The sequence below is a fragment of the Hemicordylus capensis genome, chromosome 2 (assembly GCF_027244095.1).
Source record: "Hemicordylus capensis ecotype Gifberg chromosome 2, rHemCap1.1.pri, whole genome shotgun sequence".
NCBI lineage: Eukaryota > Metazoa > Chordata > Lepidosauria > Squamata > Cordylidae > Hemicordylus > Hemicordylus capensis.
Genome location: NC_069658.1, coordinates 408,784,821 through 408,809,802, shown reverse-complemented (window position 1 = coordinate 408,809,802; position 24,982 = coordinate 408,784,821). Strand labels below are relative to the sequence as shown.

At 44.8% G+C, this 24,982-nt stretch overlaps 1 protein-coding gene across 3 annotated transcripts in view; it reads left to right on the top strand.

Moving 5' to 3' along the window:
- The window catches only part of KCNJ16 (potassium inwardly rectifying channel subfamily J member 16), a 73,956-nt gene extending 69,065 nt beyond the window's left edge, over positions 1-4,891 (top strand). For all 3 annotated transcript variants that reach the window (XM_053297254.1, XM_053297252.1, XM_053297253.1), the window contains one exon: positions 2,535-4,891. In XM_053297254.1, coding sequence (XP_053153229.1) covers positions 2,628-3,887 — 1,260 coding nt within the window. In that variant the 5' untranslated portion in view covers positions 2,535-2,627 and the 3' untranslated portion in view covers positions 3,888-4,891. The remainder of the gene's footprint in view (positions 1-2,534) is intronic.
- Positions 4,892-24,982: the final 20,091 nt, after the last annotated feature.

Here is a 24,982-nt window from a genome sequence, read left to right as displayed (position 1 = left end):
ACATATTGCAGGTCACACACCTGATTTGGTCTTTTACTCTGATAAGGGTGGTGTTCCATGGGTGGGGACTCCTGTGATTTCCCCATTGTCATGGATGGACCACCATCTGGTTAAGGTTGGACTTACAACCACTTCCCACCTCTGCAGGGGCGAGGGGCCTATTAGAATGGTCCGCCCAAAGAGGTTATTGGATCCAGTAGGATTCCAAGAAGCCTTGGAGGGATTTAATGTTGGCTTTGCCGGTAATCCTGTTGATGCCCTAGTTGACAACTTGCTCACCAGGGCAGTAGACATGATTGCTTCCAAGCGTCCCCTCCGACCCGCTTCAAAATTGGCCCCTTAGTATACGGAAGATCTATGGGGGCTGAAGCGGCAAGGTAGGCGACTGGAGCGCAAGTGGAGAAAGACTCGACTCGAATGCGACAGATTACAACATAGAGCACATTTAAAGATTCATGCTCAGGCGATACTTGTGGAAAAGAAGCGGTTCTTTTCTGCCCATATTGCCTCTGTGAGTTCACATCCAGCGGAGTTGTTCAGGGTTGTGAGGGGACTAGTATATGCTCCTCCTCCCTTGAACCAGAATTTGGAGTCACCTGCTGCGATGTGTTTAAAGAGTATTTCACAGATAAAATCTCTCAGATTCGGGCCGACTTAGATGGAGACTCCACAATTAATTTGATGTCTGAACTGGAGCCTCTTATGCAATTCGACTAGATCAATTTCAGTTTGTGACTCCTGAGGATGTGGACAAGCTGCTTGGAGCGATGAGGCCTGCCACTTGTTCTCTTGACCCTTGTCCAACATGGCTCATTTTATCTAGCAGAGAGGTTATTGTAGGCAGCCTGGTGGAAATCATAAATGCTTCTCTGAGGGAGAGCAGGATGCCTCCTTGTCTTAAGGAGGCAATCATTAGACCTCTTCTAAAGAAGCCTGCATTTGATCCCTCAGAGCTGAGCAATTATAGGCCTGTCTCCAACCTCCCATGGTTGGGCAAGGTAATTGAGAGGGTGGTGGCCTCTCAGCTCCAGGCGGTCTGGGAGGAAGCTGATTATCTAGACCCATTTCAAACTGGTTTTCAGGCGGGCTATGAGGTGGAGATTGCCTTGGTTGGCCTGATGGATGATCTCCAATTGGGAATTGACAGAGGAAGTGTGACTCTGTTGGTCCTTTTGGATCTCTCAGCAGCTTTCGATACTATTGACCATAGTATCCTTCTGGAACGTCTGAGGGTATTGGGGGTGGGAGGCACTGTTTTACAGTGGTTCCGCTCCTACCTCTCGGACAGATTTCAGATGGTGTCGATTGGAGGTTGTTGCTCTTCAAATTCTGAGCTTAAGTATGGTGTCCCTCAAGGCTCCATACTCTCTCCAATGCTTTTAACATCTACATGAAACCGCTGGGAGAGATCATCAGGGGATTTGGAGCTGAGTGTTACCAGTACGCTGATGATACCCAGATCTACTTCTCCATGTCAACTTATTCAGGAGCTGGCATATCCTCCCTAAATGCCTGCCTCTCAGCGGTAATGGGCTGGATGAGGGAGAATAAACTGAAGCTGCATCCAGATAAGACGGAGGTATTTATTGTGCGGGGTCAGGACTCTAGAGACAATTTTGATCTGCCTGTTCTAGATGGGGTCACACTTCCCCAAAAGGAACAGGTTCTCAGTCTGGGAGTTCCTCTGGATTCACACCTCTCCCTGGTTTCTCAGGTTGAGGCGGTGGCCTGAGGTGCTTTCTATCAACTCAGGTGATATGCCAGCTCTGCCTATTTCTTGAGATCAATGACCTCAAAACAGTGGTACATCTGTTGGTGACCTCCAGACTTGACTTTTGTAATGCGCTCTACATGGGGCTGCCTTTGTACGTAATCCGGAAACTTCAGTTGGTTCAGAATGCGGCAGCCAGGTTGGTCTCTGGGTCATCTCGGAGAGACCATATTACTCTTTTGCTGATGGAGTTACACTGGCTGCCAATAGGTTTCAGGGCAAAATACAAAGTGCTAGTTATAACTTATAAATCCCTAAACAGCTTAGGCCCTGGGTATTTAAGAGAGCGCCTTCTTCACTATGAGCTCCTCCATCCACTGAGGTCATCTGAGGAGGTCCGTCTCCAGTTACCGGCAACTCGTCTGATGGCTACACAGAGACGGGCCTTCTTGGTTGTTCCCCCGAGATTGTGGAATGCACTCCCCACTAAAATACGATCCTCCCCATCTCTGGCAATTTTTAAAAAACATCTAAAAACCAAGCTTTTTAACCAAGCTTTCTCAGCCTTTTAAAATTTGTTGGTTTTAATTTTGTGATTGATTTTAAATTGTTGAATTGTTTTAACTTTTTATATGTGTTTTAATTGCTTTATGTTAACCTCCCAGAGATGAAAGTTTGTGCGGTATATAAATGTGATGAATGGATGAATGGATGAATGAATAAATAAATAAATAAATAATGTGCTTGATGCATGTGGCCATAACAATCTAGTCTGGGACACAAACCAAAATATCTACTATTTATTCTTTGGTTTCTTCTGCAGGTTATAAATGAAGAGAGAGGGAGAGGGAGCAGCTGGTGATTGACATATTTAACGTGTTTCCTAAACGAATTACATTGTGCAGATTCAAGAAGCATGGCTGAGCCTGGGGATAAGCTTATCGTGGAAGGGAATAAACTTAGACACGCACAGAGTTACCAAGAAACAACTTCAATAGGGATTAAACGAATGCAAAAGCGATTTCTCCAGAAAGATGGAAGCTGCAATGTGTACTTCAAGCACATATTTGGGGAGTGGGAGAGCTACGTGGCCGATATTTTCACCACATTAGTGGACATCAAATGGCGCCACATGTTTGTCATCTTCTCATTATCCTACATCCTGTCCTGGTTGTTCTTTGGCTTGGTCTTTTGGCTAATTGCACTCCAGCATGGTGATCTGTCACCTGATGATGAAGTCACCCCTTGTGTTGATAATGTTCATAGTTTTACAGGGGCATTCTTATTCTCTCTTGAAACCCAAACCACCATTGGCTATGGCTCACGCTGTGTCACTGAAGAGTGCTCCGCAGCCATCGTGACAGTGGTCCTACAGTCAGTGTTAGGCTGTATCATTGATACATTCATCATTGGAGCTGCCTTGGCCAAAATGGCCACTGCCCGAAAGCGAGCTCAGACGATCCGCTTCAGCTACTATGCTACAGTAGGCTTAAGAGATGGCAAACTCTGCCTGATGTGGCGTGTAGGTGATTTCCGGCCCAATCATATGGTAGAAGGTGCAGTTAGAGCTCAGCTCTTGCGGTATGTAGAAGATAGAGTGGGAAGGATGACATTGGAATACAAGGACTTGAAACTGTTACATGACCAGATCATCCTTGCTACTCCAGTGACCATTGTGCATGAGATTAACCAGGACAGCCCATTGTATGAGCTAGACAGGAAAGCTCTGGCCAAGGACAACTTTGAGATCCTGGTTACATTTGTCTACATCGGAGACTCAACTGGAACATCACATCAGTCAAGAAGTTCATATGTTCCTCGAGAGATTCTTTGGGGCCACAGATTCAACGATGTCCTGCAACTGAAGAAAAAATACTATAAAGTCAACTGCCTCCAATTTGAAGAAACCACAGAGGTTTATGCTCCTTATTGTAGTGCCAAGCACTTAGACAGAAAGGAGCAAGAATATACATTTGAAAAGGCAGCAGATGGAGAACCTGGAACATCATCCTCAACAGGAGTCAAAGTCCGGTCATTTAGTGCTGATGCTTTAATCACCCATTCTGAAATTTATGAAGATGCAGCCAAAGCTCCTAATCAAGTTAGTGCTACGGAGCTGCCCTATGAGAAAGCTCTGGTGACTTTAAGCAGAATTTCAATGGAAGCCCAGATCTAGCAATCTACTACAATCACTGCTGCTAACTTCTGTGGTGCTCTGGCAGTTTTCAAGCGCACAAGTTTCACTTAGGTACTTATGGGCCTGATCTTCAAATCAAATCATACATGGAAGAACATTGGTACTCATTTTCAGCTGATAGTTTAATATTACTTTATCTCCTCCAAAGTTATCCCTGACATTATTAATTCTTTATGGCAGTAAAGTAATTCTAAAAAGTATGCTCAATAATGCACAACACTACCACTGGAGGATATCTTATCAATAAAAATGCCAGTGCTTACCACTGAATCCACAAAGTGCTTATAACAAGTTATCTGAGTTTAAACTGTATTGGTCTCATTTAATCGTATGATATAGATACAGTAATTTTGAAGTGTTCCAGGTGAATAGGTTTTTGGATGGAGGAAAAGTTCACTAAATTTGGGAATTTCAGAAGTATTGATTTGTGCACTGCAACATAATTTAAATTGGCCCTCTATATGCCAACTGCACTGCATCCAACATTTCTTATGAGTAGGTGAAATAAGTAGAAAAAACTTCAGTTTTTGAAACATGTCAGGTTTTTTGTAAATGTGTTTTCTCTTTGGTGGATAGGTTTTTCTTTTTTCTTTTAAGAAACAAGATCAAAGATCTTCCATTTGCTTTTGGGTTCTGCACAAAGAATGAGACAAAAAAAGGTCACTTACACAGAGTTTGAAAAAAGTAGTTCAATTTGCCAAAGTCATAACTGAAAGCACCTTATTTGCTTGCACTTTCATTGTGCTGATTAACATTTTAATAACTACTTATTTGTTTTCAGAATGTAAAGCCAATCATATCAAAACCTAAATATGGTTTGAGTATTTCCACAGAACAACTTATCATCATCTAATCATTCTGTATTCAGAATATGTTCAAAATTCATTCTGCACATCTGAAAAAAAAAGATTTGTAACTTGGAAGTAATGATGTAATAGCAGACGTTATTTAAAACATGAATATATAAATGCACTTCCACCCACTATTTTGCATCTTCTTTCATTTTGCTCTGAATCCATTAGATAGATACAGGGCCTGTTTGGACATTGGTGTCCAGCCAGCCCACCCACTGCACAATTAGAAGCAATGATGCACATGTCCTGCCCTCTCATCTGGCATATCATTCTACCCTATGTACCCATGTGTAGGGATATGCACGAAGTTTCTTCAGCACCGGCGGGGGTAGTCCTTTAAGGGCAGGGGAGGGTGCACTTACCCCTCCCGCCGCATATCCCCCGCCGGTGCTCCGTCACTGTTAAGCCCCTCGGGGCAGCAGCGTTCCTCCCTGCCGCCCCATTTCTGTCATCGGCCGGAAGTGGCCGGAAGAAGCAAGCACGCGTGCGCCCGTTGCGGGCGTGCACGCGCCCGTCTGCCGTGCGGGTGCGCACGCACAACGGGCGCACGCACGCTTGCTTCTTCCGGCCACTTCCGGCCGATGACAGAAACGGGGCAGCAGGGAGGAACACTGCTGCCCCAAGGGGCTTAACAGTGACGGAGCACCGGCGGGGGATATGCGGCGGGAGGGGTAAGTGCACCCTCCCCCGACCTTAAAGGACTACCCCCGCTGGTGCCGAAGCACCGAAACGGCCCCCGGAGCCGAAACGTTTTGGAGGCCTCCATAATGGCCTCCGAAATGTTTCGGGCACAAGCCTACTCATGTGAGGGGAAGACTGTTCTCCTAAATGCAGTTTCAATTGGTCCAGGGCTGATTCCAATTGGAATTGCACCATTAGGGACAATTCAGATGTTCTGCCCCCATGTGAGGGCAGAATGACATGCTGGGTGGGTGGGGGAGTCATGTACACTTTTGCTTCTAGTCATGCAGTGGGTGGGGTGTATTTATTGTCCCAAGCTCTCCTAGGCCAATCTTATCTTATGCTCTACCCTCTTCTGTTCTGCAAGCCTGAAACCTGGATCCTTGAACCCGACTGATCAGTGGCATCAGACATGGCAGGTTGAGGAATCTCAGCTACCACTCAGAGCATCCTCAGGCTGTTTAGGTAACCTCGGTTGTGACTGAACCTGATCACCTAAATAACTTCCCAAGTCTCCTTTTGCTCTCTGGTCTGAGCATCTAGAATGCATATGCCATATTTTATCCTAAGCTTCAGTCTTGTATTTTACAACAAGCAGCCTGTGGGCCATATGACAGGTCCACAAAGCCTCTGTCTTCCCTCTCATCACTATTTACTCACATTGTTTCCTCCTCTTTCTGTGGAAATGGGTACAAGCACAATGTGAATGAAACAAAAAACAAACCATCCACACACCATGGCGATCATGAATAAGAACCAGTCATGGCTAGAATGACTGGAACATGAAAACAGGGACTGTTTTAGAACAGCAGCTTGGAGGTGGAACTGGCCTACCCAGTAATATAACGAAGTAGCACTATTCCAAACTCACCCTTTGACTCTACCCCATTCTCCGCTTCCTTGCATAATCCCTCGTTTGAGTCCTGCTTGTTCCATTGCCTGTACTGTCCCTCTTGCATAAAGTGCATCAATCAAAGGAATCCCTTTGATCACAAATGTGTATTGATGCCTTAACTGTTGCCAACTTTCTGGTGTGGCCTGCCTCAGCTGCTACTGCAGCTACTACAAGTGAAACTCGGAAAATTAGAATATCGTGTAAAAGTCCATTAATTTCAGTAATGCAAATTAAAAGGTGAAACTGATATATGAGACAGATGCATTACATGCAAAGCGAGATAAGTCAAGCCTTAATTTGTTATAATTGTGATGATCATGGCGTACAGCTCATGAAAACCCCAAATCCACAATCTCAGAAAATTAGAATATTACATGGAACCAAGAAGACAAGGATTGAAGAATAGAACAATATCGGACCTCTGAAAAGGATAAGCATGCATATGTATTCAGTACTTGGTTTGGGCCCCTTTTGCAGCAATTACTGCCTCAATGCGGCGTGGCATGGATGCTATCAGCCTGTGGCACTGATGCAGTATTATGGAAGACCAGGATGCTTCATTAGCGGCCTTCAGCTCTTCTGCATTGTTTGGTCTCATGTCTCTCATCCTTCTCTTGGCAATGCCCCATAGATTCTCTATGGGGTCAGGTCAGGTGAGTTTGCTGGCCAATCAAGCACAGTATACTGTATACTTTTCAGAGGTCCGATATTGTTCTATTCTTCAATCCTTGTCTTCTTGGTTCCATGTAATATTCTAATTTTCTGAGATTGTGGATTGGGGCTTTTCATGAGCTGTACGCCATGATCATCACAATTATAACAAATTAAGGCTTGACTTATCTCGCTTTGCATGTAATGCGTCTGTCTCATATATCAGTTTCACCTTTTAATTTGCATTACTGAAATTAATGGACTTTTGCATGATATTCTAATTTTCCGAGTTTCACCTGTATATAAGACTAGAACAGGGCCTGAGTGTATTTTAGAGAGGGCCCATAGCTCAGTGTCAGAGCATCTTCTTTGTACTCAGAAGGTCCTAGGTTAACTTCCTGGTATCACCAAGCAGGCATGGCAAAGACCGGTAGAGAGCCACTGCCTATCAGTGCAGGCAATACTGAGCTAGAGGACAGACCAATGGTCTGCCTTCCATCTTCTGATCAGGTGGCTTCATACGTTCATATCCCACACTACAAGTGTACATATCTGGGGCAGGAATTCAAAAATGGGTTTATTCCCTCAGTAGGTTTATTCCCTATATAACTAGGGTTGCCTTTTGCGTGGGGGTGGGGCTGGCCTTAAGTACTGCTATAATTTTGACAGTGACCTCACAGGCAGGAGTTTAGCGGTTGATGGTTTCCCCACCACTTATTTGCGCACCAGGAAAAACTTCACCTGCTAACTTTCTGAATCACAAGCTGCTGTTAAAGACAATGAGGCTGTTCACACGACCACAAAGGGGTGGGTTATGGGAAAGGCAAGAACCGCTAAGGTGAGCATGACCTCATTGGCTGACATTCTAATAGGTGCATGCAGCCGTAAGAAATATGCGTCCAGCGAATTCACTCCCATTTCTGAAGCAGAGGTGCTCACACAGGCAGGAGCAGGGGATAATTTTTGCCAATCTCCCCATTCCCTACAAAAGTTGCAACTGATGCTTAATTCTGAATCCAGACAGTGTGCTGATATTCCTGTATTCTGATTCTTGCTTTATGTGCAGTTCACAATAAACCTTGAACTTCCTGGAAACTATTTCAGGTTCCATTATACAATGGAATTCTGGGCTTCTTAAAATGTCTCAAGAAACCTGTAAGATGAAGCTGGATTTAAACCAACGTGACTTCAAAATTGTTCAAAAGTTAGTCCCAGGATAAAGCTCACTTTTTCCCTAGAAGAGAACTGGTACCTTGCAGGAATCTATATGCGTTTTTGACAGCTTGTGCAATCTGTGGTTCTTGCCTTTTCTTTTTCTTTTTGAAAGGTAATTGCTGTTAAGTGCCTACATTAAGATGAAACTTAAATATTCTGTTTCACGTACTGGTGCTACCAAGCCAAAAGGGCACGATGCACACAAATGCATCACAGACTATTCTAACCTGTGCTCTGTAGCAGCCACCTATGCTGAAATATTTGGGGTCATCTGGCTGCCACCTTGTGGCCATAAAAGATACAGGATTCAACAGACCATGTTCAATGCATTCGATTCATGTTTGTGGTCCGGACATTGAGTGAAATATTGCCGGGCAGTACTACATGTAGGCAAAACAGCTCATTGTAATTTCTACTTCTCACCCCAGAGATGCCCATACTCTGATGGGTGCCTGTTGCCTTATTATGTAAAGCAGCTTGCTTTCTGAGTACTGCAGATACTGAAGTTTTATTCCCCATTTTTTTAATTCTTTCATTCTTTCAGTGACTTAACGTTATCTTTCAGATTTACAAACCAAGTCAGAAATGTATAACACAATGATTCATAAAGTCTGCTATACTTGAAAAACCTTTTGATTTCCTCTTCCTTTGTCACATTTCATCCCAGCTAACTGAGCCCTCACTCTTCCTCTGTCACTACAATACTAACATCAGTGTGGGAAATCAACACTTGCCACTTGCAGTGGTGGGTTTAGCAGATCTTCCTGAATCATATGGAATGGGGCACATTTACTTTATATGGCACACAACCAGGCAGGGAATAAGCATGCAGACAGCAGGGTGTAGACAGGCTCACGTATGCATCCGGATGATGCCATCATCCCACAGGCTTCAGGATCATTCCAAAGCCATGCATGAGTCTGCATAACTTGATACACCTTAAGATTTGCCTCTAAATTTTGCTGTGTAGTGTTAGGAAATGCAATGTGAATTGCAAAAGATCTGTAGCAATTGTTTGGAAATGTAAGAGTTTTCATAAAATAAGCACCTTTTGTAAGATTTGGGTGGATCACACATCTCTAAGTTGACCCTAACATAAAGGTGAAATGGAAAAGTGAGATATGCAAGAATGTCAAGGGCATCTGCAATGCATTTTCTAGGATTAGAAACATTCAGCTGATAAGCAGAATAGAATGACAGACTTGCCCCATTTGCTAAGTATTGAATGACAGGTCACTCTGGCTGCTACAACCCATATCTTTAGGATTGGGCTCCAGTGTTTATTTACTGCCTGCGTGCTTCTCACATTATAGCAAACTACACCCCAAAATTCCATTGACTCCTGAAGTATTATTACATTGAAATTTCTTTATCAAGCAAACACATCTTGTCCAGTGCAAAGGGCAGGCAGCATTAACAATACTATTTGATATGGCTGTTTATGGCAAATGGTTACTGACTTTTGATGCAAACTGTCTATTTGTACAGTATAAAACCAGAAAACAATTGTCCAGTGTTATCCAATTGGAGAGACAGAATGTGATGAACAATCTAATGATCAGTTTAATTCAAGTCCTTGTCCTCTGTACATTATACTTAGTTGATGCTATGAATAATATCAAGTCTCATCCCGAATTCTTCCATACAGCAGGATCTTGGAGTAGGGGGTGTTGTTTGGTCAGGCTAAGAATACACAGCAAGTTAAAACTGGTTGTGCTCTGCAAGGAACATCTTTAAGAGAGCAGCAGTCTATTTTTGGCACAGCATAGTTACACGAAGGGGGTATCCATTACAAGAAACTAAATGCTGCCAGTCCACTTCCATTAGCACGTTGTGATAAATGAGGAGTCCTTCTTAAGAACTTTTAAAGCAATTCTCCGAACAAACTCAAGCCAGGGAATTTTAGAATGGTTTTCATCTCAAAGTCACCCACACAGAGCTCAAAGGTATGGTAAGCAGGTAGGTTCCTCCTATGCCCATACTGTATGCTAGGGATCCTCAACACTGGGTCCCCAGATGCTCTTGGACTTCAACTCCCATAATCCCCAGCCCCAGTGGCCTTTGGTTGGGGATTGTGGGAGTTGAAGTCCAATGACATCTAGGGACCCAATATTGAGAATCCCTGCTCTATGCAACAACCCACAGAAAAATATTTGTGTTGAACTTGGTTGGCACACAACTGTGTATTATCCTGACATTTTTCAGGTTTGTGTGCAATATAGACACTGGCCACCTCCCAACACAGAGTAAAGTGTTCTAAAGCCCACTGAAATCACAGCTGATGTGGAGCAGGGTGGGAAAACGGGGTATGCCCCTTGTACTTTTTAATCAGGTGTAACTTGTAACCCCTGCTAACTTGGCAAAGAGGCACCTTTTATATATGGTGATTCTCTTTATTTAGCAGGGGGAGAGTAACTGGCCCTATCGACCCCCAGCACAGTACCTCCAATGACTGTTGCTGGTGTCTGTCTTACATTTCTTTTTAGATTGTGACCCCTTTGGGGACAGGGAGCCATCTTAATTATTTATTATTTCTCTGTGTAAACCACCCTGAGCCGTTTTTGGAAGGGCTGTATGGAAATCCAATAAATAATAAATGAATTTTAAAAAGATAATCTAGAATCAGATAAAATAAAACCTGAGAGATAATGCCTCAAGAGAAGCCAATTGAAATGTCAACTGAGTGGTTCTTTCCACAATGGTCTCCTTATTCAGAAAACTTTAACAGTCAGCATTGGTCCTGTATATTCCAGTAGATGTTTCCTTCTATCTATCTATATCTATATCTATATCTATATCTATATTTATTTATATTTATATTTATATATTTTAAACCAACCACACAGAAAACAACTTTCCAACTGTATGGGAACTGGCTATGAACAGTTCTACCACATGTTAAGAAATTGCTCAGATCTGTCAGCTACCCAGGTCACTGTTCTGATGTGCGCTTATAGCATGGCTCGAACCTTGGTCAGTCTTGGAGAGTCACAAGAGTCATGTTGTGACTACGGAAGCACACCCAGTGCTTCTGACAAATAGGTCCTGTATATAAAGCAGTTGGCATGAGGAAGTAGCTTTCATTTGGTCAGTTTGAATCTTCAGTGGTGTGAAGACTTGGTGGGTAAGTTGGAAGAAGGTGCAAATGAGCAGCAAATATGCTTGTGGTCCCTGAGGAGCAGATTAGGGTTCAAGGGATGGCTAGTGGCCCACATCCTGTGCAGCATAAGTAGGGTGGAAGAGAGCAGTGTGACTGTGGAAAAGCTGTCTTGGAGCCCAGCCAGTGTGTTGCAGAGCAGCCAAATGTGAATGGAGTGGGAGACATTTTCACTGCTCTCTCCTCCCCTTAAAAGTACCTTTTGACTTCAGAAATATGACCCTCAGGGACATATTTCTGAAGCCAAAATGTACTTTTGGAGGGAGAGCAATGAAAATCACTCTCCCTCTCCCTTCACACACTTTTGGCTGTTCAGCAACATGCTGGCTGATGTCCGATACAGCATTGCTGCAGGGACACTGCTCTGTTCTGCCCTACTAGCACTGTGCAGAATGTGAGCCAGTGTCTTAATAACAAATCTCATCAGTTTGGTGTAAGTTCATAAATCTGAAGATCTCAGTTGGGTGGGTGGTGGACACTGGGGCAGGGGGAGGGTACAGAGTAGAAGGTGGCATAAAAGCTCCCATCACGACTGTCTAGCATCCTGCGCAGCCAACCGACTGCACGCTCTACCCCCGCCACTCAGCTGGCTGATGTGCATACCTGATGGTATGCAAGGGGTCAGCTTGCCATGCTGATCCTTAGAATGGCTGCAGTGCATGGACATTGGCCAGCTGAGTGGTGGGGGTGGGGTGTGCAGTAGGTGCAGGATGCCAGGCAGTGGGAGCTGTTGTACAAACCACAAAACAATCTATACTTTCTGAGAGAGAGAAAGATACTTGTCTTCCCAATTTGCTTAGGTGTGAATGTCCTTCAATCTATATCTCAAGTCGGAGAGAAATATATTTTAAGTAATTATGCCTTTTTCAATGAGGCCAATCAAAAACCACAAATTGTGTGTGTGTGTGTGTGTGTGTCTGTCTGTATATCTATCTATCTATCTATCTATCTATCTATCAAAATATAGTTAATGATTAAGATGTAATTTATTTTGCATTGATTACTTGGAACTAAGGCCCTTTGAATTTAATGGGACTTCCACCTTGGTAAGAGTGCTTAGATCTTAGACCCTAAGATCTTCTTTGGAGGCCCTCCTCCGGGTGCCCCTGGCAAACGAGGTGAGGTGGATGGCCACGAGGGAGAGGGCCTTTTCAGTGGTTGCACCCCATTTATGGAATAGCTTCCCCAGTGAGGTTCACCTGGCTTAATCACTTTGTTCTTTTAGATGCCAGGTAAAGAACTTTTTGTTCACACTGGGCTTTTAAATTCAGGTTTTCAGATTTGTTCTGATTTTTAACTAATTTTAACAGGAGTTTTTAAGTTGTTTTGTATTATATTTTGTATTTTCTTTTTACTTTTTTGTCCGTTATTATTTAATGTGTGATGTTACCCTGCTAACTTGGCAAAGAGGCACCTTTTAACGTGGTGATCAGGGGCGGAGCCACCATTGGGCCAACGGGTTCAAAGAACCCAGGCCGGTGACCAATCAGGAGCCACGAGAGCGGCCCCGACACACACCCCGCGTCTGACGTCAGACGCGGGGGGCGGTAGTTTAGCTCCCGAGCGGGGGCCACACGGCCCCTTCGGGAACTAAACTAAGGCTGGTGCTGCGTTTGCAGCACCAGCCAGGAGCGGCTTTTCCCTGCAAAGGCAGGGAAGAGTCGCTCCTGGCTGCGTGCTGCAAATGCAGCGCCAACCTAACTAGCTCCTGAAGGGGCTGCACGGCCCCTTCAGGAGCTAAGACTGGTGCTGCGTTCGCAACACAGCCCAGGAGCGGCTCTTCCCTGCAGGGAAGAGCCACTCCTGGGCTGTGCTGCGAAAGCAGCACCAGCCTTCTTCTAACTGCCGAAGGGGCCGCGCGGCCCCTTCTGCAGTTACAATTGAGCTGACTCCCAAGTCCTGAATGGAGCCTCAAGGCTCTGTTTGGGAGCCAGGCCACGCCCCCCACGTCTGACGTCAGATGCGGGGGCGTGGCTATCCCCTGCGTCTGACGTCAGACACAGGGGGCGGGGCTATCGGGGCACCCGCCGCGGCCACACACGGGCTGCCGGTGGGCTAGCTACACCCTTGGTGGTGATTCTCTTTATTTAGCAGGGGGAGAGTAACTGGCCCTATCCACCCCCAGCACAGTACCTCTAGTGACTGTTGCTGGTGTATATCTTATGTTTCCTTTTAGATTGTGAGCCCTCTGGGGAGAGGGAGCCATCTTATTTATTTATTGTTTCTCTGTGTAAACCGCCTTGAGCCATTTTTGGAAGGGCGGTATAGAAATCGAATTATTATTATTATTATTATTATTATTATTAATAATAATAATAATGTGTTTTTATTGTATGTTTTAATGCTCTGTTGTGAGCTGCTCAGAGAACAATTTGTTATGGGGTGGCTAACAAATAAAATTGGTATTACTGTTGTGGTTGTGGTTGTTGTTATTATTATTATTAGGTTTAAGAGAATAAGTCAAATCAAAGCAACCTGAATTTTAGATCTCAACTATTACATTTTGATTTGGATGACAAACGACAGATGATTGAATATGCAAATCTAAAAAGCTACTTCAGCGTTCTGAATATGAAAGATCAACAGCACTATGATTAAATTAAACAAAAAATTAAATGTAGCTGCATTTTCTCTAGATTCATTAGCTCAAAACTGCAGCATTGACCAATGCTTCAATTTGAAATGATCCAGGACACTGGAAATTATTTGCAAAAATGCTTTGGAAAGCAATTTCCAGTGAAAAATGATATAATTAAAAAGTGCTCTTTTAAAGCAGAGGGAAACATCTATTTGCCTCCTGAAACCTCATTTCTGAGTCAGTTGTCTTCATATAATAGCAAGACGGAATGTAGAAATGTTAAAGCTTTGTCTTAGTGACCATCTCAGAAACCTGAAGATTAAGGGCCAAAGTACATGTCACATGGGATGCATGCTTAAGAGGTGTACTTAAGCCTAGCAAATTTTGCTTTTTAAAACAAAAAGCAGCTGCAGGAGGCCTCGATCTGGATTAAGACTGTGAGTGTGTGTTGGTGGTGTGTGTGTATGTGTGTGTGTGTGTGTGCGTTTTACTCCTGTGTCATTTTCCCACCCGGAATCTCACTCAAACTATTTGCTGCAAGTACCTGCTGAGAGTGGGCAATTTCTAGAAGGAAAAATCACGGGGGTGGGGTGGGGTTAACTCCCTCTCCTCATGTGTTGCAGTCCCAATCTGGATCCCATGACTGCTTCTTGTTTAAAAAGAGGCATTGACAGGCTTAAGCTTGCCTCCTAATTACTTGCTCTACATATAGTGTAGTTGGTTTGGTCCTAAGATATGCTTGGTATCTTCACCGCAAGCTGCCTGCTTCTATGACTGCAATGTCTAATGATTTTCTTGAATACTTCTATTTGAATATTTAGTAAGAATGACATAATCCTTCCCTCTATCCGCCAACCGTCACAACAATGTTTGCTAATAGGATTTGGGCATTAACACAAATAATATTAGACAATCAAAGCTGACTTTTAAACTATTACGGTGATTATCAAGTAATAGCTGGCTCATGCCTGCTGGGTGCAGCAAGCGGAATGATGATCTGTAACATAGAAACGCTAATCCCTAACATTGATTTTATAGTACACAGACGTTAGTCTGCTACTGGAGGAGTCTGAGAAGCACCGCTTGCTCCCCACAGATTAAACATTCAAGGGAGTGAAAGGTCTGAACTCTCCATCATGATTTTGCCAGGTATAGAGGTCATTCTCACAACCAGATCTACCCAGGCTAGCGCAGTGCTATCTGGGTAGCGCTGGTTGTGAGAACTGCTGGGATCAGTCCCAGCCCTGGAATTCCTTGACTGGGTAGCCCAGGTTTCGTACCCAGATGAAAAGTGAGGTAGGAGGGCATACATGTGCCCTCCTGACCCACCGCCTGGTTGTGTGCGTGCACAGGCTGCTGGCAGTTCTGTTTGGGCTGCTTGCAGCCATTGTGACCATAGAGGCCAGGGGGAGGAGCAACCTAGCCTCAGGGATTTCCATAATGCACCATGCTGCTCACATGGATCTCTTGAGGCTGGGTTTTATTCCCCCAGCCTCCAGATCACGGCACTGCTCGCTGCAGTAGCGATCATGTGGGTGTGCAAGCAATGTGGCTTGTGGGGGAAGATAGGAATGATCTTGTCTCCTGCCCCACCCTCCCAAGCCCCACCCAAAGCACTCATATAAACAACCTTACAATCTGGAAGGTGAGAGCTTAGGGAGCAATGTACCCTGGAAATGCTGGGCACAGCTGAGGAGCAACAGGAACCTACAGAGCTTCTCAGAGTTGTCCGCAGTAGTGCACCCAGGCAACCTGGGTGCCTGGACCGCCCCTGCCGTGAGCCCTCCCCCCCACCGCTGCGAGCCCTCCTCCCCAATATGCCAGCTGCCCATGTGGGCAGCTGGGGGTGGGGTGAGGCGAGCAGGCCTCCCCCACCCCGATGGTGGGCAGAGTGGGAATGGTCGACCCTCTGGCTCAGCAGCCTCTTAGAACTGTGAGGTGCTCCAGTGTGCCTGCACAGTTTGAATATAGTGTTGCAAGCCTGTGACATCCTGTGGCAGCAGCAGGAGGCTCCCCCACTGGCCTTTGGAGGCCCCCGCCCGGGCCTTGGAAGCCCCCAGGGTTACAGCGCCTGTGGTTGTCCCAGTTACCAATATTGCTTATGTCACACCAATTATCTAGTCCCAGTGGCGGGTGTCAGGGCTGCCATGCAACTGTGGTGGGGGGGGGGGCTACTCTTAAAATCACTTGCAATTGGTTTCAGGCTGTATCTGAGGCACTGTAAAATGGTAAAAGGAAACACAAGCACACATGATGTCAAAGCACTGTAACTATAACTATTAAGGCTAGGAGAATACATCCCAATGAAGCTTTAAACTGTCCAGTGTTCTTTTGTAGCTGCTTGGAATGCTAGCCGGGCCATTCTGAATGTGTTAAACTTAAAGAAACTAAGATATGCAAAGGTATTGGAGCATTTGTTGCTCAAATATGTTATTAAATGTTTCCTTAAAAAAAAAAAAAACTTAACCATAAGTTGTGTCTCTCCACACATGCACCCACTGCCTTTCTGTCAAAGCCAAAATAACACTTTCTATTGTGCTTATAAGATTATACAAATGGGGCATTGTACAATTGTTGGTGAGCTCCCAGAAAGCACCACTTCATCTTTCTCCACCCCTTCTGTCTCTCCATTCCATCTAAATAGAGCAATTAGTTGACCACTCAACAAGTGCCATGCACTGCCCTACCAGAAATCATTCCTCTAGCATCACTCCGATGCCCATGCCTGAACCTCTCCAGATTAAACAAAATGATCACCAGCACTGCACTGCCCTTTTCTCCTCTCACAGTCCCAGCATATCCCGACACTTGGTGCCTGGGGACCAGTTTGGATCATACGTATATCAGCCCCTCGGGGTCATGTAGAGGTGGACAGTGTGCACGCATGTCTTCTCCACCAGTGTGCCATCAGTCTATCGCATAATCATGTGGAGGATGGTTCATCCAAAGTGCACACATATGCTCCTCCCTCATACGATTCCAAGGTGTCTGTGAACATAGCATCCGAACTCGCCCTCGGCTGGCCTTTGAAGTGGAGATAAAATTAACAGATGGCTGCAATATTAATCTTCCTTCTTTCAGTTTCTGCTTGGAGAGAGAGGAAGGCCTAGAGCCAGAGCAGCCTGAGGGGAGGGAGGGCCTTTTGGCAGGGTCCAAGCCAGCGGGGAGGACTTGGAGAAACTGATAAATTTTATCAGGGCCCAAGAAAATTTGATTGAGGTATTGCAAGCAAGCAAGCAAGCCCATTACCACAAGGGGGAAACTGCAGCTAAATTGTAGTACAGTACATGATGCTTAGGAAGGTTTAGGTGAAAAGATGTCTTGCTATATAGGATTTCCATATCTTCTAAGATCTTCAGGTCCCATTCAAAGCAGATTGCTGCAGCACAAGCAACATTCATCTCAGTGGTGGTGAGCTGTTGGTGACCTGCACCTTTCTCCAGAACAGTACAGAGAGTCCGGATTAGGCTGGAGCCTGTGGCTGTTCTCTTATTAGGAATGATCTCAGAGATCTCCATAGGCTTCCTGTTGCTGACTAGTCTAGGGGGCACCAGAGCTCCCTAATTTCCTTATGTCCTGCCCGCTGCTCAGTCAGTGCATTTAGAATCCCGGGGAATTCCCCCTCTTCTCCCTTCTCTTCTAAACAGGCTGCAGTTCCTGTTTAAACTTACATGTTATTCAAATAAAAGTCCAACACTCAAGGAGGTGAAAAGTTCCTTTCTGGAAGCTGTGCAGAACTGAGTCTTGTCTCCTGTCGCAACAGGTTCCTCATGCTACATCGGCAGCCCATGGAGCTACTTAACTGTTTTAGAGACTGTAGCTGTGTTTCGACAAGCTTTTGCGAACCCTTATCAGTCAGCCTGTGAATTTATACTGGAAGAAGGACGCTTCTTTAGGGTTGCCACGTCCAGATGGTGAAAAAAGTCGATATCCATCACAAAAAAGGTGGAAATAGAGGATGCTTTGCACACACAAAAAGTCTCCATTTTGCACAAAATTTGTATATGTTTATATTATATTCTATACGCATAATTTGATACAAATTGGGTAATTTGAGAATAAATACAGCTCACCACTGTGAAGCTGTTGACCAGGTGAGCTGAATGCCTTCTCAGTCTGCTGTCTAGGTGCAGAGTTCTCCAGGCCCCTGCTTCTTAACCGTCAATTCATCTCCTGGTTAGGTTTACCACACACACAGTCCTCTGTCCTCCTCCCCACGAGTCATGGACAGGCCAGCAAATTTATTTTTATTTATTTAAAATGTTTATACCTCCTCCCCCAGTACACTACTGCTGGGATTCACCTCTTGGCTCAAGGCAGGATAGCCAGCTAGCTGCCGAGCCAGCCTCTTTGCATATTGACGCAGTGGTGCGTGCACAGTCCCCCACTCACTTGCGATTACGATTATGATCACTCTACGATTACAAACATTTGTATTCGGGTTTTCAACAAAAGTTTTCATAGTGGTTCTCAAAGAAAAATAAATAATATAATGCTCCCCTATTCCAAAAAGAAACGCAAGGTAACACCAGCACCAGCCACTGAAGGAATGCTGTGCTGCCGTTGGATAGGGCCAGTTGCTCTCCCCATGTTAAATAAGAAAGACTCACTACTTTAAAAGGAACATTTTTACTGTTAGCAGGGGCAGCTGCTAATTAAGTCAAGTTAAAGCTAACTGCTAACTTCTCACTGCTGCCACCACCACCACCACCATCACATGAAGCTGCACCTGCTGGGCCCACCTATGGCTGGGCCCTCCTGCATCACATGGCTCTGCAACCTGCCACTGAAGCACAACCTCCACTCTGACTCTCCCATTGGATGGATGGCCAGTAGGAAAGGGAGGGAGACAGAGGAAGAGAAGCTGCTCATGAGAGCAAAGTGTGCTGATCAAAAGAAATGTTCCAGCTGCTCCCCAGAACTTCAGACACCACAACACATGGGGTGGGGGGGAACAAAACTGCTTGGTCCTCAAAATAGTCTCTATATTCCTCCTAATGAGGGGGGGGAAAGGTCATTTGGTCCCCCAAATAGCTGCATGTCCTCTATAAAAGGCCCTAGCTGGCAATCCTGCTCTTCCTGTGATCTAATCAATATGCATCCATATAAAAGCTGGCAAACCTGGAAATATAGATCTGATTGCACTCACCTTCATCTTCAGTTTTACAAACCTATTAGAAGAATAGTAGCATTAGTATCTGGGGAATTTAAGGGAGAGGATGAAAGCACATTCACACATTGTGTTATGTAAAACTGCTGGCTCTTAACCCTTTTCCTTCCAGGAATTGTCAGCTCTCTTGATTTAGCTCAGGGAAGGAGGGATGAGTATGTTTCCACCACTCCAAGTTTTATTAACTATTAACTTGGTTTCCCTTGGTACACACTTGAAATCAAGAAAAAAAATCATTTCCTTTCATAAAAATATTATTAGTAATTTCCAGTATTTCTCAACTCATATAAACGATCACATTATGAGCTTTTTGAGCATTATCAGAACAGAATGCTATTAGAAACCACATGGGCATCAGCCCCATTCAGACATTTTGCTCCCCATACAGCTCACGATTACAATTCCAAGAGCAGGTAGAAAGTCCAAGCTGCCCTGGAGTTGTTGCTCAGCCCCTCTCTTCAGCTGCTCATGATTAAAGCGGCGATCATCTGCAGAGGTACTCACTGTAACCGTGAGGGAAGGTGCTTCTGTGATTGGCAGCCCAGGGAGACCCAAGCAGCAGAAAACCACTGCTGTAACCATGAGGGCTGAAGAGAGGGGGTGAATGACAGCTTTGGGGCGGGGCTTCCTACGCACTTTTGAAGCTGTAACCGTGAGCTGTTTGGGGAGGAAAACATCTGAATGGGGCTATCTTGTCTACCCAAATCAGTGACTGGTTGTTACATGAAGCCCCGTTTCACTTTGAGTACAGGTGAAACTCGGAAAATTAGAATATCGTGCAAAAGTCCATTAATTTCAGTAATGCAAATTAAAAGGTGAAACTGATATATGAGACAGACGCATTACATGCAAAGCGAGGTAAGTCAAGCCTTAATTTGTTATAATTGTGATGATCATGGCGTACAGCTCATGAAAACCCCAAATCCACAATCTCAGAAAATTAGAATATTACATGGAACCAAGAAGACAAGGATTGAAGAATAGAACAATATCAGACCTCGAAAAGTATACAGTGTACTGTGCTTGATTGGCCAGCAAACTCGCCTGACCTGACCCCATAGAGAATCTATGGGGCATTGCCGAGAGAAGGATGAGAGACATGAGACCAAACAATGCAGAAGAGCTGAAGGCCGCTAATGAAGCATCCTGGTCTTCCATAACACCTTATCAGTGCCACAGGCTGATAGCATCCATGCCATGCCGCATTGAGGCAGTAATTGCTGCAAAAGGGGCCCAAACCAAGTACTGAATACATATGCATGCTTATACTTTTCAGAGGTCCGATATTCTAATTTTCCGAGTTTCACCTGTAGCTACCTTTTTAGTAGGCCTACCTTTCTGCTTTAACCATGGCCAGACACACTGGCTGCCTTTGGACATAATGCGAAACTGGGGGCAACTGTGGCAGAGGTTCAAGAATTTGGTCATCCGAATGTGGGAACCCACAGTCTCTAAACCCAACCATGGGTCGGTTTTAGCCCCCAAACCTGAATTGGAACCTTCGGTTACCTTTAAGTTTTGCTGCCAAAACCTTAGGTCAAAAAGCAGCATCGTGTCATCCAGATTCAGGTGCAATGTCCAACCAGAGTTGAGGGAAGGAAGCTCCTCCCTCTCTCCTTCATAATTAGCTGCCACGGCTGTCCTTCATGCAACAGAGGAAGCCCAGGCAGCCTGTACTTCCCCTTTTGCAGTCTCTCAGACTGCAGATCAGGATTGCACGGGGGGATTGGAGTAAAACTGCAGGTCCACTGGACCCACAGTTTGCCATTATAAGCAAAGGCAGCCACAGAAATGAAGTGGGTGAAGCTTATTCCATCTCTCATCTCCATGCCAGGAAAAAACTATACACTAAGACCACATTCTCACCTAACTTGAAACCAGAGGTTAAGGGACCTCCAGTTTCATTTTAAGTATGTCCAAATGCGAGCAACCACAGTTTCGCAGGAAAATGGACCCCTCCCCAACACAGATTTGTACCTTTGGTATGTAGTGAGATCCACCACCTGAACCTCCATTCCGTGGTACCAGCATTACGTCCGAATGCTGGCAGTGCAGTCTGGTTTCTCTGCAAATGGAGTTGAGGGAGGAAGCTCTTCCCTCGCTCCAGCTGCTATTGGCTGATGGGGCTGTCCTTCAGTAAAGAAAGAAGCCCCGGCAGCCAGTTTCCCCTCCTCTCTGCAGTCAGCGAGACAGCAGAGACGGATCTCTCCTGAAGTCCAAATTTGGGTGGGAGAGTGGAAGGAAGGGGGCATGGAACCCCGCAGTTCCACATTACATTTGAAGGTGATCAATATTCCTTCTCTTTGTCTGGCTGTTATTATGATATAGATTCATGGCAAGAAAAAAGAGTGGCAACACTACTTTCACTAAACCACATTTTGAGTCCCAGCAAGACCCAAATCCTAACAATTACCCTATGCTATCAAAAACAGCAATCATCATCTCACCATTCATCATCTCAGCTGCAACACAAGATAAATGTGAGTGAAGAAAAGATGTGAATCGTATTAACAGAAACAACTGGGTTGCTTATTTTGAATGCCTTGCTGCCATTGTTTGCAATTTCCACAGGTTGCCACTGGCGGGAGCTAGGAATATTATTTGCCAGCAGCTATTTTGCACTGCAGTTGGAAGTGTTGAATAATCATGTCATATGCATTCATGTGTGGATCAGCCTTTAGGCTCTGATCTGGTGCAGCCACAAATTCAGAAGTGCAGGTACTCTCCATGACAGCTGCCATAGCCACGACCACCCCAGCAGCCATGCCCCATAGACATGCCCCCAAGTGCAACATGCCCAATATGAAACACCCCAAAATTACCTTTATATAATGAGCCCATTCTCACAACACAAGCTACCTGGGTAGGAGGGAATTAACCCAGGCAGCTCTTGTTGTCCGGACCACTGGGAGGCTTCCTGACCTAGCTGCTCCAGGCTTGGGTAGCCCAAATCTACTACCCAAATACAAAGTGAGGTAGGAGGAAAATGGAACCCGTCCTACCTCACTTTGTGGTTGTTTGGAGCACTGCAGCACTTCAAACAGCTGCCGGGAGTGGCAGCCACAGAGTCCCGGAGAAAGCAAGGCCAGCGAGAGGAGCTCTGCTGCAACTGCTTCAGGCTGCCTCACTGCTGCTCTTGCAGTGCATTGGGAGATATGGGAGGACTTCCTCCTCCTGACCCCACTTTGGGAGCCTGCCACTGTGCTGGTCATATGGGTGCGCAAGCAGAGAAACCCAAAGGAGGCTCCGATCATCTGGGGGAAGTCTGGAAGGATCCTGCCTTCCCCCAGCCATGACACTTCTGGTCATGTGAACAAACTCAATTTGTATATTTAATGCAATTTTATGGTATTGTTTTGTCTGCAAACATGCAGGCTATAAGAAACTCCTTTGTAAAGGAAAACTGCCCCAAGTATACTGAACTATGTTAGCATCACCAGTGCTAATAAATGATATTTGTTATTTATTTATTTATGTATGTATGTAAACAGCTTTGGGAACTTTGGTTAAAAGCGGTATATAAATACTCATCTTATATGAATACAAATAAAAGTTCATATATAAAGTTCAGTGGGCACCCATAATGATTTGTTTTGGTCCCCCACCCCACATCCATATTATAGTTGCACATTATGGTAGCACTATGTGTGCTGAATTTGAATGTAAGCAGAGCAACCAATGATTTTTAAAGAATTTTAATGAAATGCAGTAACACTAGAGAATCCACTCCTTGTGTGCATTCCCCCTCTCCAAATTAATTGCATGTTTCATAGCAAACAGGATTCCATATCAGCTTGGGGGCTTTTAACTCCTCACCTCACCCAATGATACAATATAATTCCAGCATCGCTCAAGAGAAAGAAAGTTCTCAAATTCATATTTTAGTTGCACATTATAGCAGCACTATGTGTACTGAATTTGAATTTAAACTGTGCAACCAATGATTTTTAAAGGATTTGTAATTAAATGCAGAGAATTTACTCATGCGCATTTCCAGACCCACCCCCCAAATTAATTTCCAGTTTCATAGCAAGGAGGATTTCCCCAGTTCCAAGTCAGCTCTGGGGCTTTAACTCCCCATCTCACCCTACAAAATTAACCCAAGTCTACCTACCTCAATCCGAGGCTCAGCACAAATTCTAGCCAGGACCTGGCTCTCCCTGTCTTCAGTCCAAGCCCCAAAGCAGGCAGTGTCGACTAGACTTCATTTAGAGAGACACAGCTGAGTAGCTTTTCCTCCTCCCTTGCTTCCAAGCCCTCACTTCTACCCAGATTTTCCTCTTAACTTGCTTCCACACAACCGGAAATCTGGAGTTTTTTATTGTGTGAATGACCTCCATGTCTTCTGAATTTTTTTAAAAATGTCAGTGAACAAATTTGGCAATAACTGTGAAGTAAAACAAAAAAATGTGGCAACACAATTTGGAGAAACAAAAGTCTGTCATCCCAGTCCACAACATTGATGACAAGTAGCTACCTGTGATGCAGGCATAGCAAAAGGAGTTAAGGCTATAAGTATGTTGGGCTTTTGTAGGCAATCTCTGGAATACTGGCAGTAGTAAATCCTTTTGTGTATACACAGTGGACATCCCCTGCTAACTGGGCAAAGAGGCACCTTTATTGAGCAGGAGGAGAGTAACTGGCCCTATCCACCCCCAGCACAGTACCTCCAGTGACTGTTGCTGGTCTCTATCTTGTGTTTTTTTTAGAATGTGAGCCCTTTGGGGACAGGGATCCATCTTCTTTATTTATTATTTCTCTGTGTAAACCACTCTGAGCCATTTTTGGAAGGGCGGTATAGAAATGGAATTATTATTAATAACAACAACAACAGCAACAACAACATTGACAATAAAATTCAGCCATCCCAGGTCCTTGGGAAGGACTTGATGTCTGGATAAAACAAACCAGTCAATAACACCTGTCTGACTGTGTAAACAAGAAATAATAATACAGAGCATACAAGGTGGACTGAGGGATGGAGTCGGAGGGTTTGGGATGGGGCTGGCATGTGAAGGGTAAAGTATGGGTTGGGTAAAAGGAAATAAATGTGAAGGGTGAGTAAATAAATATGCATCTAGTGGAGGGTGTGTGTGTGTATACACAGACCATGGTAGGGATGTGCACAAACTGGTCCATGCACTCCCAGGAGGTGGGGGGAGGTTACCTTTAAGGAGCCAGGAGGGTTCCAATCCCTCCCCGCCATTGCATTTCCCTTGCTGGCGCTGTTTCCAAAAATGCTGATATGGGGCTGCTGCACACCTCCTTGCAGCCCCAGTCAGTGTCATACTGGAAGTGGCTGGGGTGTGTGCGCATGCCAGCGGGGAAAATACAGCAGGGGAAATGGGCACCCTCACCGCTCCTTAAAGGGAACCCACCCACCTCCAAACCGGTCTGAACGCCGGACCCCCGGACCGGTTTTTGCACATCCCTAGACCATGGTGGACTAAGAAATGACATGAGAAGGGTGGGTAAAAGAACCCTAGTGAACTTAGCACCTAGGCAGGATACAAATCAACTGGTCATTGGCTTCTCCACAGTGATGAGTTATATTTATTCTCAAATTGACTTGTTTTTATTCAAAGATGCATATATAATAAACATATGGGAATTGTATGCAAAGTGGAGAGTTTGGCAAATAGAGACAACTATTGCCACTTTTTGGGTGACTATTTTTTTCATCTGGACCTGGCCACCTGAAGTACATTGCAAACCAACATCTTTGGTAGAAGGCATTTTGACATACAGGGGGAAACACTATTACTTTCTATTCTGTCTTATAGGGTAGGGAGGTTCTGTACAAGCTGAATGTTCTGGGTTGTGAAATTACATTGCTTATTTGTGGTTGTTTTTAATGTGATCTTGTGCTGTCT